The sequence below is a fragment of the Trichoplax adhaerens genome, genomic scaffold (genome assembly GCF_000150275.1).
Source record: "Trichoplax adhaerens TRIADscaffold_3 genomic scaffold, whole genome shotgun sequence".
Lineage (NCBI taxonomy): Eukaryota > Metazoa > Placozoa > Uniplacotomia > Trichoplacea > Trichoplacidae > Trichoplax > Trichoplax adhaerens.
In genome coordinates this window covers 3,481,022-3,496,003 of record NW_002060945.1, presented here as the reverse complement: position 1 = coordinate 3,496,003, position 14,982 = coordinate 3,481,022, and the positions used below count along the sequence as shown (strand labels likewise).

The 14,982-nt window shown below is 33.2% G+C and overlaps 3 protein-coding genes across 3 annotated transcripts; 1 reads left to right on the top strand and 2 right to left on the bottom strand.

Moving 5' to 3' along the window:
* Window positions 1-488: 488 nt before the first annotated feature.
* TRIADDRAFT_22530 (uncharacterized protein) lies at window positions 489-4,262 on the bottom strand (the record flags this gene model as incomplete). The annotated part of the gene is made up of 7 exons (XM_002110381.1): window positions 489-563; window positions 717-754; window positions 915-1,055; window positions 1,307-1,425; window positions 1,596-1,641; window positions 1,845-1,880; window positions 4,220-4,262. 7 exons carry the CDS (start codon window positions 4,260-4,262, stop codon window positions 489-491), a joined length of 498 nt encoding a protein of 165 aa, XP_002110417.1.
* Window positions 4,263-6,584: 2,322 nt separating this feature from the next.
* TRIADDRAFT_23147 (uncharacterized protein) lies at window positions 6,585-9,647 on the top strand (the record flags this gene model as incomplete). Its single annotated transcript, XM_002110900.1, has 12 exons — window positions 6,585-6,674; window positions 6,982-7,047; window positions 7,599-7,721; window positions 7,859-8,034; window positions 8,122-8,237; window positions 8,369-8,476; window positions 8,562-8,668; window positions 8,780-8,862; window positions 8,953-9,038; window positions 9,139-9,266; window positions 9,349-9,404; window positions 9,485-9,647. 12 exons carry the CDS (start codon window positions 6,585-6,587, stop codon window positions 9,645-9,647), a joined length of 1,302 nt encoding a protein of 433 aa, XP_002110936.1.
* A 797-nt stretch (window positions 9,648-10,444) lies between these two features.
* On the bottom strand, window positions 10,445-12,499 carry TRIADDRAFT_22173 (uncharacterized protein; the record flags this gene model as incomplete). The annotated part of the gene is made up of 7 exons (XM_002110380.1): window positions 10,445-10,557; window positions 10,786-10,880; window positions 11,029-11,132; window positions 11,230-11,293; window positions 11,408-11,499; window positions 11,612-11,699; window positions 12,393-12,499. 7 exons carry the CDS (start codon window positions 12,497-12,499, stop codon window positions 10,445-10,447), a joined length of 663 nt encoding a protein of 220 aa, XP_002110416.1.
* Between the last annotated feature and the right edge of the window lie 2,483 nt (window positions 12,500-14,982).

Sequence of the window (14,982 nt, the reverse complement as noted above, 5' to 3'; positions counted from 1 at the left end):
AACAAAGGTCGTCCTGCAACCAGATATTTACATTTTAAATCCCTGATACAATCTAATGAACCAAGATGGAATCATCAGAAAGCTAAACCTACCACTATATTTGCAGCAAATTTATACTAAACCTAAAACTGTAGCTACACACTGTATTATTATTCTAATTTCTAAATCTAAGTACAACTCAATAGCCAATTGGTAGATCTAGCAAGACCAGATCAAAAACGTAATATGGCAGATTCTTCTGCATAAATCACAATTTGATACCCTGACGATCGTTCTCACATCGATGTGTAGAAATTTTTTGTAATCTTAAAAGTGAGGACATAAGGTCATAATCTCAAAGCTATTCATTATGATAATAGTGATAATACGTACACTGTACGGTATTATAAGTTTATATTCCTTCATTGAATTTTATCTATGCAATCTTTAATTCGTAACAACCGCATTATAAATAGCGACTACGCGCTCATTGCAATTTCACTGTACTATCACAGTCCTAGTGATTTTCGTACACAATCCTTCGCAACTCGATTGAATTCTTCACGATCTTCGCGCCACATTTTCTGGTAATTAATTAGAATTTAGATAGATTAATTAATCATTCGTTGCTATTGCATGTCAACTAAAAACCAGATCTAACACTTTAATCTATATAGCTTACGATACAGTACAAATACAGTTCTAGATGTTATAATAATAGTAGTATTAAAACTTACTGAAGCATCCACATTAGCTCCACTTTCATCGTTTGGCTCTAAATGATAAATTAGATAAATAATAAGATAAGGTACAAAACGCAGGATATACTGTACGTACAGTATAAGGCATTTCGGTAAAATAGTGGCAATACTGAACTTGAATTGATAACATCGTAAAAGATAATGATTTTCTGCTATAATCGAGTTCAAGCTTACCAGCCAACATACTAACAACAGATAATAAAATTTTCTCTACGGATTGGACAGGACTCCACCTTTCCGCACTACTTTCATAGCCCAATGGGTCATCTCCAGGAGCATGTAGAATTGATATGCAAACACGGCCGTCTGGATAAACTGTTAATGCATTGTCAAGGGATATTATTAAAATTAGTAACGAAAACATTGTCTGACATTAATCTGTATCGCGTATGATATTTTGACTGTAACCTAAAATGAGTGAAATATAGGATTACAATATTCGGTTATGCAAGTATTGTAGTAGCTGTATAGACATCATTTTTACAACACCTCTCATAACCGTCCAATAGCAAGCGGTTTGATCAAGAAAAATTGAACAGTATTGATTGTGTTATTTATTCTCTTACTATTTGGATGAAAAATTTCGCACAGAAAACGCATTTTAGGAGGACTTAGAGGGTAATCTGAGGGGAAAATTAATTGCGTACGGAAGACGCCACCTTCAAATGGAGTGCCTTCAGGCCCACTATATATTATAGATTAAGATAAATTGGCATAAAAACATTGATTTTACTCTATTGATATGCATTGAAAAAATTGCTTTACATCGACTATACAACTGCAGTTTGTCTAGTACGCGCATTGTTATTATTTTTACTAATTTGTAGTAATACTTGGTAACAGTTTCCTACTGACCATATTAGTGCTTCCCATTCAAAGAAATTCTCTTCATCTAGAGGACCTGGATGGTGATATAATTTATATGGTTATATGCATACCTTGAAATCTAGGAATGTCACTATACTAATACAGTATGCAAACAGTTTTGTTAAAGAAACGTATACTATATTCTACCGTTACACTAAAGAATGTGCAATAGTAAATGATCGCAATTTAAATATCTATTTTATCGATATATATTAATGTCATGTTCATACTGTTTACCTGCTACAATTCCTTCTGGAGGATTCAGTGTTAATTCTATAGTATATTGGATAGAGACAATCATTATTGTGTATCATTTTAACTGGAGTAAAATTTCGACATGTCATATGATGATTAATATTCAATTGGACACAAATTCATTTAGTATGTTAAGACGTAGATATTGAGCTAAATATTTTTAAATTTACATTTGACATTTTGTAACAAATGAATGATAAAAGGATTTAAAATTGAGGTAATTTTTACACATTTTGGTCATGGATACCGTACAAGCTACTGTATATTGGTATTTTTGTTGAGGTTGTACGACATTTGATTGGGCAGGTACTTGTACTGCGTGAGAATTAAATTACCTGGTTTAAATTGATTTCTAATTTTATTAATGTAGTAAAACAGATAAAATTTTTCTTCAATTTACTATTAGGTTATTCAGAAGAGTAACCTAGGTAGTCGCTTATAATGATCGATCCAAGATCCAAACGTATCAAATCAACTCAATCCAATGACCCTTCTTTAACGTACACATCTATCCAATTTGTAGCAAGTCGTCAGGCGATTTACCAGAGAATGCTCATTCTACATACAATATGTGAAATCAATTTATATTTTGTTATAAGTTAAAGATGGACAAGAAATAACAGTTGCTAGAGGAGTAAGTTTAACAATGATGACCTTGGGTGTTTAGTATCCTATTGATTTTAAATTATTGCCTGACGTCAATTGCTCATATCTACTTCCTCAAAGAACATCAGGATATTATTATGAGCTTTATACTGTACAAGTAGAATCAAGAAATGATTCTTGGTGATGTGCATATCTATATGAATGTATCTATTGCAATCCTTTTACGTCGTGGCAATGAGAATGGATGAAATTTGAAGCTTACTACTATCAACTGCTGAATAAATGCGCTTATTAGGACTCATTGTGCTATGCGTACAAACCTGCATAATGAATCAATCAATCTCAATGTAATGATTACAGGGTCTATACGAATAAAGTCATCAAGACCTTTTATGTGATCACTATCTGTGGGGTAGATGAGGCTAGAAGTTTACTTGGTATGAAGTGTTAAAGTATGAATATTATGATTGTAATAAGTTACACGCCAGTACAATCAAGTCTTTCTATACTATCACTTTATCTAGAGTAGATAAAATCTGTAGCATATTTCGACTCCTTCATTTCGTTATACATACAAGCCTACTGAAGAACTATTGAATAAAAATGTCATCCCTATACGAGTAAAGTCATTAAGACCTGCTATGCGATTGCTATCAGTAGAACAGATGAGACTAGGAGCTTACGCACCATGAAATAGTTTATATGAATATTGCGATTGTAGTAAGGTGTAGGTGGGTACAATCATCCAGGTTTTCTATTCTATCACTGTATCTAGAGTAGTTCAAAATTTAAAGCCTACTCAGACTCATTTCGTTTTGTTATACGTATAGATCTACTGAAAGGACTATGTTGAACAGGTAGGAATGCCGCAATTGTAAGGTACCTACGAGTGCATGCAGAGAGAGCAATGGGATGACTGTAAAATGGATGATACGAAAAGCATACCAAGGACTCGTTATGTTTTCATATCAATCTGCTCCATTAACTGTTGCATATGAATGTTGTGATGGCAAGATATAGACAAGGAGAATGATGAAAGCTTTGTGTACCATCTCTGTATTTAAAATAGATGAAATTGGTCATTTTGCAGTAGTTTATGATTCATTTGCTACATTTTCTTAAAGGCTCTCCAATTGACTGTTGATATTCAAGTGCACCTCGAAAGGATATCCTTTAAAGCTTCCTATAGCTGAATTCTCTTATGCTTCTAGATTCGTTCAGTGACTACAGTCATGCAAGATGAATGTATCCCTTGTCAAGCTATCCATAAGTAGAGTTATAACGTTATTCTAGGTGATGATTCTATTTAAAACGGCTACAATTCGAGGCTAGTTTGGTTGTCAAGGATTCATTTTTCTCAGCTTTCTATAAATGGATTGACTGGGCAAAGAGAGTGAATGTTCAACTTGTCGACGAGTACAAGCATGACATGATTTGATCACTCTCTCTCTCTCTCTACCGTAGAATAAATCGATATAAAAGCAAGGCTAATAAACTTGTCAATGAATATGAATCGATAGCTACAGTAGTTTGTCGTCGATCCAGGCCAGGATTGATGACAGAATCGCCATGGACGATAGCATGGATGCTTAGTGGTTTAGTATGGCTTAAGCTTGAATGATGAAGCTGCAGTCGACGATACTGTACTACTAGTTCAACGTACTGGCATCCTAAACGCGTGCTACCTATGCAATTACGGTAGTCAAGTCAAGCATTGAAACGATCTTATTAATGGCGTGTGACCAGCTTACGTTTATATTCCGCCATCAGGCGCTTTAAGGCAGAACCAGCCATGCCTTGATATCCAAAAATCGCCGAATACTTACTTAATTGCAGCAATAGAAATGGATGCAATTAGGATTGATCTCGCTCTCTACTAGCAGCTCTCCCTTGCTTTAAACTTTGAAAGTGTGACCAACTAGTTCCGAACCGTACCGGTACTTTCTTGACCTTCTATCATTACTGCTACCAAGAGGCAGCTTCGAGTAGAAAGTATCAAACATAACATCAAGGACTAGTAGAATCATAGAGGTAAGAGATTCTTCTTCCTCATACTATGACTAGAATGGATAGATCACAACATGGACGGACGGACGTTTACCGCATCATCGCGTTAACATCGTGTTTCAAACACTGGGTGATGACAGTACTTTAGTATGCAAATGGTCGTTTTTACATTGACTGATTTTTTCTAAATTAAGTAATATTTCGTTGAATCTTATCATCCGTCACTAAGTTCTGCTTGAAAAATAGTTATATAAGATCATCAATGGTGTTTCAATGAGTACCAGAGATTTAGAAAATAGACACGAAAGATCCATACTAACTAGGCATTTTTCGATATTGACGGTTTTCCTTTGGTCAGGAAAGTCCATCTGTCCGAGGGATCCAGCAGTGTACAGTCTACAGTCTACAGTAATGAGTACACTACATACAGTACTGTACACTGTAGAACTCTTCCTGGTTCTGCTCGAATTGTAATATAGACTTGTGGATGGACGGACTATGTGGAAAGGCAAAGGACCCTGGTGAAACTTCATTCATCGCCAACATGGCTAGCTGTAAACTTAACTACAAGCAAGTTCCAACCTGTAACTAACTGAGTGCTTACCAAACATCAATAATACTATTCCTAGCAAGGAGTTATGAATTGGAACTAGAGACAGGGAAAAATTACCGCTATTTTGGGCCTCAATATTTACAAAATTTCAATCATTGATTGCAGGATTCAATGGAGTTTATCATGGTTCAAACAGCGAGCCAAACGAAGGAGAATCCTTTGCTGTAGTACAGCTTGCGCCATTGCAAAGCGACTGTAATTGCTAGTTTGCAACCATAGCAATAACCACAAAGCAAGAAAATAGTAGTTTAGTCCTCACATCAAAGCTGTTATGATATGCAACATGCTCTCTGGAAAATATCATAATATTTGGTGAGTTTTGCTACAATATTTACAATCCTGAAATTTTACCGCCTCTATAGGTACTAGGTAGAGAGGCAGAAGTAGAATACACTATGTTGTCCATAACAACTTTGTTGCTATACTCAATTCCTGTAGATCCAAAGTGATCTGACATTTATTTAAACTATTGCTTATCATAAATACCCTGACAATACGATCCTGCAAGTTTTTCATCCTCTGTCTACTTTACGCTCTCAACATACAAGTACACTTAGTACAGTACATACTGACAGATCAAAGTAGTCGGAAGTGACGACATCATCCATGGCAATGTTATGTTATGCATGGACTCTTGTACTGTGGATCATGATGCATACTCATTTAATCTAATATTCAATTCTCCATCTGTTTGATTGATACTAAAATTGCATACTTGTTAAACTCTTACGCTTAAAATACCTCATGCACACGACAGAAAATACTATAGCATTTTTTTGCCATCCCATGGCAATTATTGTCTCGAGGGCGTGCAGTAGCGGTCTAACTGGAATCACCTTCTATCCGGCATATTCATCATGCTGATGTCGAAGCATAGAATAGTCATTTCGTCGAGGACACGCAATGTACTTAGATCTATTCGTATTATGCAAGCTCCTAACACTAGTATTTTCAATTACAATTATTCTTCCACAGATTAATGAACAGATTGAAATCGCATGTAAACTGCAGATATTCATTGAACAAATTCCAATTTGAATTTAGCGTATGCATTAAATTGAAATGGCCCATCGCTGCAGGCTGATAATGTTCCTTGCTTTGACTTTCAGTCAGTTCAGTAGTGTCCTTAAAGTACACATAGTACCATTTTACTACTCTAATTAAGGATATCAAAGTAGAGATTTATGTGCGTGCTATACTTATCTTTCCGAACGATTTAATCATTTCACAAATGCTCGGTTTGAGGTGTTTATGAGCTAGCCTACATAAAAATTAAGGTGTATGCAACGCTTGCTATACTTATTACAATCGCTCATTTCAATTTTAATAGTAGTACACGTATATTATCCTACGAAAATTTGAAACAGTTTCTACTCTACTCAATGGAGCAAAGAACGGAATTGAATAACGAACTAACTGTAAACAAATTATACCAGCTATAGGCGCTATAAATTTCATTCTGCGTCTTTGTCTAATACTATCCATTTCTATTCAGTATGGTCTGCGATTTTTTTTACCCAAACATTGGAGGAGTAGAAAACCATATCTTTCAACTATCTCAATGTCTGATCGAAAGAGGCCATAAGGTAATAGCTATTGCAACTACTTGCCAATATAATGCATATTTTTAACCATGTAGGAACGTAGCTGTTGTACAGGTGGAGTTATCATACGGAAATAAAATCTATCGTATAATTGGGCTATCCTATTGATGCATGGATATATACGTATACTTATTCTTATATTATCCCTGTGTTAATAGGTGAAATGTAAAATTGACGCCTGTTTATTGCAATAAAGTGTACTAGTATAACGATATTTTAGGCGTATTTATTCAATTAATTACGTATTACTCTAATGTATGTAATGATTTGGTATCAATTTTCTTAATAGGTTGTAGTCGTAACACATTCTTATGGTAATAGGACTGGAATCAGACATATGACGAATTTTCTCAAAGTAAGGAAGGACAGAGTCAGTTTAGCCCACATACCGAATATTGCTTGATTCGTAATAAATTCTGTGAAGGTTGATATGCAGAATTGATACTCCACTACATATCCTACTTTAAAACAACCAATATCTGCATAAAAATAGAGTTTATCACTTTTCTAAGACTATACTCACTACATTTATTACTTAAAGTAGACGTGATCTTTTTTAGACCTGTAGCTCTCTTTTCTAATATTTATTGCTGATCTAGATATGTGAATAATATAATACCGCAAGAAAACAAAGTACATTAACAGCAATAGTTCGCATTTAGCGCCTAAAATAATGTAGTGTAACGAATGCATATTAAACACGATGTTCTCACAGTTACTGCTCAACCTTTCTAGTAGTATACCAAGTAGCATTTTACGTTAAAGCGTACGCCTTCTATATACGCGTAATCTGAATATAATGTGTTATTGCTAATTTGCACGATATTAGATATTTACGTACGTGTATATGAATCTTTGATAGCTATATTATACGTAATTTAACGCTAGCTTCACTCCTTACTATAGGTATATTACCTGCCTATGAAAGTGTTTTGGCTACAATCTACTATGCCAACAATATTTACTACTTTACCTATATTACGTTGTATTTTCATAAGAGAGCAAATCACTCTTGTCCATGGTCACGGTGTAAGTTGCTACATTAAAACAAGTTTTAGCACAAAATATACCTACTCTAATTAAAGTACAGTATTATTTTTATTTTGTGGCCATTTTAATGTATGATACAGAGTCATCTGAATTACTTATATCGTTTATGATACTAGACTTGTTCTGCATTGTGTAATGATGCTATCCTCCATGCAAATACCCTGGGTATTAAAACTGTTTTTACAGAACACTCCTTGTTCGGATTTGCTAATCTTGGTGCAATTGTAACGAATAAATTCTTAGAATTTACTTTAACTAATATTAATCACATTATTTGTGTATCCCACACCAGGTATTTTACATACGTATATATTTCTTCAATTTTGATACTTAGTTTATCTGCTAACGTAACAGCTAATGAATCAACTTATGATTGCAGTAGAGAAAATACAGTATTAAGAGCAAAAATCAGACCAGAAATGGTATCTGTGATACCAAATGCAGTCGATGCGTCCTCGTTTAAACCTGATCCGTCAAAAAAACAAAAAGATAAAAGTCTGCTGAGCATATTAAATATTGACAGTATTTACTCTCTTTTGTACAGTGCTACTTACAACATTATAATTCGATGCCAATTCTAGCTATAATAAATCGATTGACTCCTTTATAATTACGTTTTTATACAGTTACTATTATTGTCATGTCAAGACTGGTATATCGTAAAGGTATAGACTTATTAGCTAAAATACTTATCAAAATCTGTAGACAATACTCCGACATCTATTTCATCATAGGTAAGTTTAATTAGCAGTAATATCTTGATTTCAAGTGAAAGTGATGCTGTTTCTTCGTAAAGACTATTACTATAATAATTATTAGGTGGTGATGGCCCGAAGAAAGTTTTACTAGAGGAAATCTGTGAAGCATACAAGTTATATGATCAAGTCCGCCTTCTTGGACCTGTCAATCATGAAGATGTTAGAGATGTACGTAAAATTTAGTAGTTGTCTATTGAAAGCTTCAAACCATTTACAGTATGTTGCTTCATAAAATTGCTCTTAAGTCTATTCTGCAATTTTCGTCTTACGTAATAACAGGTTCTAATCCAAGGTGATATTTTCCTTAACACATCACTTACGGAAGCATTCTGTATTGCTATTATCGAAGCCGCTAGTTGTGGGTAGGTTTAGCTATTAAGCAATGTAAAACCTATAACTGTATATATTAAACTAAATGCAATAAAAGACGTACGCTGTACTTGTATGTAAAGGCTACAAATTGTTAGCACTAATGTTGGGGGTTTGCCAGAAGTGTTGCCTGACGACATGATTTACTTAGCTGAGCCAAGAGTTGAATGTAACTATCATACCTTGTGATACATATTACTTCTTAATATACCTGCAAAATTAAGCGACTAATTCAATGTGCTACGTCTGTTTTAAATGTATTGGTGAAGCACTTGTAAATATGATTGGAAAGGCAATCGATGATAAGAATAACGGTATAACGTTGTCGCCTCACGAATGTCATGATCGCGTTAAAAATATGTACAATTGGAGAAACATTGCAAAGAGAACGGAAAGAGTAAGGCATTAAAAAGTTATTGTATTAGAATTGATCATTATAAATAGAGTAGTAGTAATGATTAAGTTTTGATATTCACTAGGTATACAAGTTAGCCTTTGATATGCCACATTCTGACATTTATCAAAGAATGGAAAGGTGACTGAAATTTATTGTAGCTATGTTTAGGCCAATCATCAATCGCTAAATGCTTTCTTGTATGAAATTGGCTTTCTTAGATACTTGGCCCGCGGCCCAGTCGCTGGATTAATTTTTTGTTATGTAGCTTTAATAAATTGCTTAATATTAGCATTGATAGAGTGGATTAGACCTAAGGAGGTAAAATCTCATTTGTTTCTTTTACTAGCTTGTTACAGTAAAATTACTTTAACTTGCTTTTAATAGATCAACTTACTTTAGAATATAGATACCGTTCCTAATTTCCGAGCTGGGAATATTAAGTCAATGGAAAGAAACAAAGATCCTAATTAAATGACTGGATTCGACGTAACTGCGTATGAGGCGTTTGAGGTTATCGTAAATTTAACGATAGTCATAAAGCATAATGTAATATCTGTTGCATAATATTGCTATCATTGATGTTATTTTCATACAGATCTAAGAATTAGAATCTGTAAGTAGTGTAATAAATCATACCTATTTTAATTTTATCAGTCATAAAAGACCATTTTCATTAAGTACATTATATCTTTATTGAATATCACTTCTGCTGACCATGTAAATTGTTTAAAACAAACTAGTTCAATAATTTTTTTTCTGTCGAAGTAACCAACTTAAAATTTTCATACCTGCCACTGTTTAATTAATTTTTATTATGAGTCTAGGTTCAATGATGTACGAGTACTATGCCGTACCACTCAATTCGTTAATAACTTTTACTTAAGATCTTTGATGTAAATTAATTTAATACCTTAATAAATATTGTAGGAAAACTAAATAATAAATGATTTTCTAGCTGTAAAATGTATTGAAGAAATAATTTTTATAATGCAAATAAAGTTCTCTGCTTGCCTATAAATGCGATATCGTAATTTAAATAGAATTGGAAGGGGATAATTTACTTATAAAATTTTATAACCTAATTCAGATTTTGCAGCTACCCTATGAGTGCAATATAAAGTAAATAGAACTGTACTCGTGAAAATAGAGATTTACTATGTGCAAGTATTTTAATCAATTTAAGTTTTTACAAGCTGGTTATCATTAGACGGCTTTTGTGGTTTCATAAATGCTCTTAGCATTGGATAAATTTTCTTGAATGCTTCAAGAATATCTTCCTCAACTTTAGCTCCTAATAGAGAGAAGAGTTGTTAATGTCATTCTTGTTCATCTCCATATCATTATTAGTATAAAAGTTGATCACATGAGTAATGCATGAATGTAATTTTTTTATGTATTAATTTGCAGATCCGGTAGCTCAGTAAAGTAAGTACAGTTAATTGAATATGAAATTATAAGAAATGAGTATTATCTATTGGTATGGTAATTTAACGATAGATTAGCGCTGTAGAATGCCAACCGGTGAGAACGATTTTGCCTGAGACAAAAACCAAAAGAACGACTTTTGGTTGAACCATCCGATAAATCAAACCAGGAAATAACTCTGGTTCATAGCTGTAATATTAGATATAGTACAATACGTCAGTTATATCCAATTACACCATAACTATAGATGTTACAGACCCAAAATTATTATATCGTCATAGCGCTCTATCGAAATCTATTAATTGAGAAAGCATTTACATACAGTCTTGTTCTTTACCTACAAAAGTGTGAGTGCGTTACAACCAAACCTTCAAGGCTAATATGAAATTTAACGTCACAGCTACCAACGATGTTTTGAATTTGAAATTGGGTGAATTTTGCCTTTTATAGGGTCATAAATACTAGGGTTAGGCAACATTTCGGCTTCTATGGTAATATACAAATGGAGGCTATTGCTATTATCCTATCCTGCACTTACAGGATATCCCAATTTTTGAATAATCCGTGCATGCTTTCTCGCTGCTAAACGAGATAGTTCGGGGCTACAAAGAAAAAGTGTAAATCCATCAAATGGCCTGTAAAAAGCATTATAAACTACTCTACAAAGTGCATTTCAATATGCAAGCTCAATTATTGAAATCATTAGGGTCCGATACCTTTTAGCTCCTGCACAAACAATCTTTCCGGAGCTAAATATTAAGGCTGTAGTTTTTGGGTCTCTTATCCTCATAATTAACGCAGCAAAACGCTAGATAAATAAGATCGCGACTTGAATAAACACTAAGCTTATAATTTACATATATCAGCTTAAATATATTAGCAGGATATAAATTGCCATTATTATACATCACGACGGTTACTTTTGGATTATATTCAGCATTTCTAGCTTTTGAAGCAATATCTCGCAGTTTCAGGCTACATTTCAGGTTAAATGTTGAAACAACGTTCCTAGCATCATAAAGATGATGTTATGTTCGTTTGCTATTACTTGCATTGTACCTACTATATGCAATGGCTAAGTATTATTTTAAAATATATATTTCATTCTCTATTCAGGTGGAAAATTTCTAGTATTCTATATAATATATTTTATATTTATGTCCTGTTGCTTACTGTAGCTGCTGTAAAAAGTTTTCGCTCTTACTATAGTCTTAAAATATGAGTGTTTCTTTAAATTTTGCACACAAAGAAGTATTTTGGTATTATAAATGAGATATTCCTCGTTTTAATAGCTCTTTTTAACTACTAAACAAAATTTTCAATTATAATTGGACTATAATATCCTCTTTCTGCAGGAATATGTAGTGTACGAAATAATATTTCTTATATAGCATAAGTTATATTATAAGCGTGATCTTATTTCCTATGCCCATTCTATACCAGCGATAAACAACAATTGCTTATAATTTTAAAGTTATCTATGCATGCAATATGTTGTTCTGAGTATCATAAGTAAGATATCTCGCTTGCTATTGCTTATTGTGCCAACAGTATAAACCTTCAGATTCTAATTTAAGCCATTTGCCTCCTACGATAGTATTTTTATAGAGAATGATTCTATTGTATCCAATTGGTTGTGGATTTTAATTTTACAATACCTTTTTTTCAAATAATACGATGCAGCTATTGCACTATACTCACTGTATTTGTGGGACGATATCTGTCACACATTCAGATTCAGGATTTGGCTCTAAAGGTGACAGAGGTGGTACCGGAGTTGGAAGTGGCGAAGGAACCACTGCCGGCATTGCTGCAGGTTTTGGTGGTTGCAAAGATAAACAGCTCGGTTCAGATTCTTCTTGAGGTAAATTGTCATCATTAACTGGTACTCTTTGTGCTGGATTATAATTCGGGGTATAATACTATACAATGATTAAGAATAATAAAGAAAATATATTAAAGATCATCCTGTAATTTAGATGTTTTTTCAATTATGTCACTGTTAGATTGCAAAATACTGCTCTAAAATTCTGCTGCCACGATGAGTCTTAAAGATATTGAATTGCGCAATTATTTTAGGGTGAAAGGGTTGTAACTATTCCTAATGTCATCATAAGAATAGAGATGCTCATTCCTGCTTCACAAGCCTAGGATATTATATATACTTACATCTAATACCTTATATCTTTCCAGTATATGAGAAGGCAAGAATCGAGCTACGCATGGTTCATTTTAATAGTGTAAATTCTACTGTTACAACGGAGACAAGTGAACGCATTGTTGAAAGTGTTTAAAAATTATCTATAACAAACTGACTAATGGACTAAAATTAAAAGTAAACCATTCTGCGCTATTGCTTAGATATTCAGTAATAAGTTTTAGATTACCGTATATCCTTGCTACGTGGATAAAAAATTTAATTTTAAGAGCTAACATTGAGGCTTAGATTCAATTAATGAAATTACAAGATTTGTCGTAAATTCTTAAAGTTTGTTACGTTTAAACGAATTTGAAATTTATTCTTGAAAGTAACATCCAATAATATTATAAAATAAGCCATCTATTTCCCCACTTTACTCGAATATTTAACTTAAAGCTTTCAACATCCATATACCACTAATAAACTGCATTTTTTTGCCGATCTTTATGATCTAGGATCACAAAAGTTACAGTAATAAGCTATTCAATGCTAAAGACTACTACAATTCAACATGAAATCTGAAATTTGCAAGGATGAAATCGAATAGTGATTGAGATTGAAGGTAACTTGATACACGTGTACATTAGGTGGTAATAATTCAAAACAATTCTACTCTTAAGAGCTACATTAAACGATTTTAGTGTGATTCAGAGGTATTTCGTATCTAATTCGTTGCTTCAAGGCAACCATTATGACTTATGGATTCTGTTAATTAAAGTTAATACGAAAGTCAGAGCTGATAAAAAAAACAACCTTTATGATTTATGAGTTATCTTGGATAAGGCGAATACGAAGATTAGTTGGTATCGCCTAGAATGGCTTTAATACGACTCATTCTATGCATCATATAAAATATTTTCATCTTAGTTATTAAAACCTAACTGAAAAGAACGAGGATTTAACAATCTTCAAGTCTTGCTATGATATGAAAACGAGTTTCTGATACCGATTCCTTCTCTTACAGTAAACTATCGAATACTGTACTAGTTGACGAAAATATATCTCTAATATTATCAGCGCTAACTACGCGTAGATGTGTCAAGGGTTCGGTTCAAGATCAGTTCATATTGGTAAAATATTTTTATCCAGGTTAAAAATTGAACGGAAAGTTGCGAATGAGTCTACAATCCTCAGGTAATTTTAGAAAACGAATTTAATGCTGTGATAAAGCTACGAAACTGCAATAACGTCAATGCCATTTATGGCCTAAAAGAAACATATTACTATGTGTTAAGGTGAACGGAAGTTGTAACGATCGTAAAACATTTTACAACTCTTTAGCAAATAATTAGAAAAAAATTGTCATATCTTTTATCCATCATGCGATGAGCTATTGAATACTGGCTAATTGGCGAAAAATTCTGGTATAAAGACTACGCCATATTTAGCTTACGCCATATTGTACGAGTATATGACCCTGTACGCGTAAATAGTACTCTACCGTAATTCAAAACCTAACGGAAAAATGTTTCTAAAATTCTTAAGGCAAAAAATTCAAAAACTAATTTTTATACCAACTAACGAAAATTTCGACGTCATTTATACCCACAAAAGAATCGCACCCTACTACTCTGGTTAAACCTTAACCAGAAAAAGCGATTGAAAAACAAATACTTGGCTCCTAGTATAACTTGAAACAAATTGTATAATGATTGACAGAAATGCTTGAAATCATATCGACACAAAATATATAAGTTGTAAGGAATGCTTTACCCTGGTTGAAACTCAACGGAAATAACATTATAAAAACCAGCTTTCAACTCTTGGTATCATTTACCAATCGATTCTTATTTTATCATTTCGTTTCTCATATACAATAGAGAATACTAATTGGTGGAAATAATCAGTAGGAATATCAAGGATGATTTTCATAGCGCCATCATCCGTATTGGATAAGGAATTCAAAATATGTTATGCTTGTTGATAAGCTATCATCATCAGTTTGGAAATGTTCAATTCATAAAAAAATCTACTGATGTAATTTATTCTGTTTTGTAGATCAGAAATAGAATCATCGTGTTCCATGAAGATGCGTAGGATCAGAAAAGGTAAGTTTACCCAATGTATTGGTAAGAATCTTACCTCTTCATA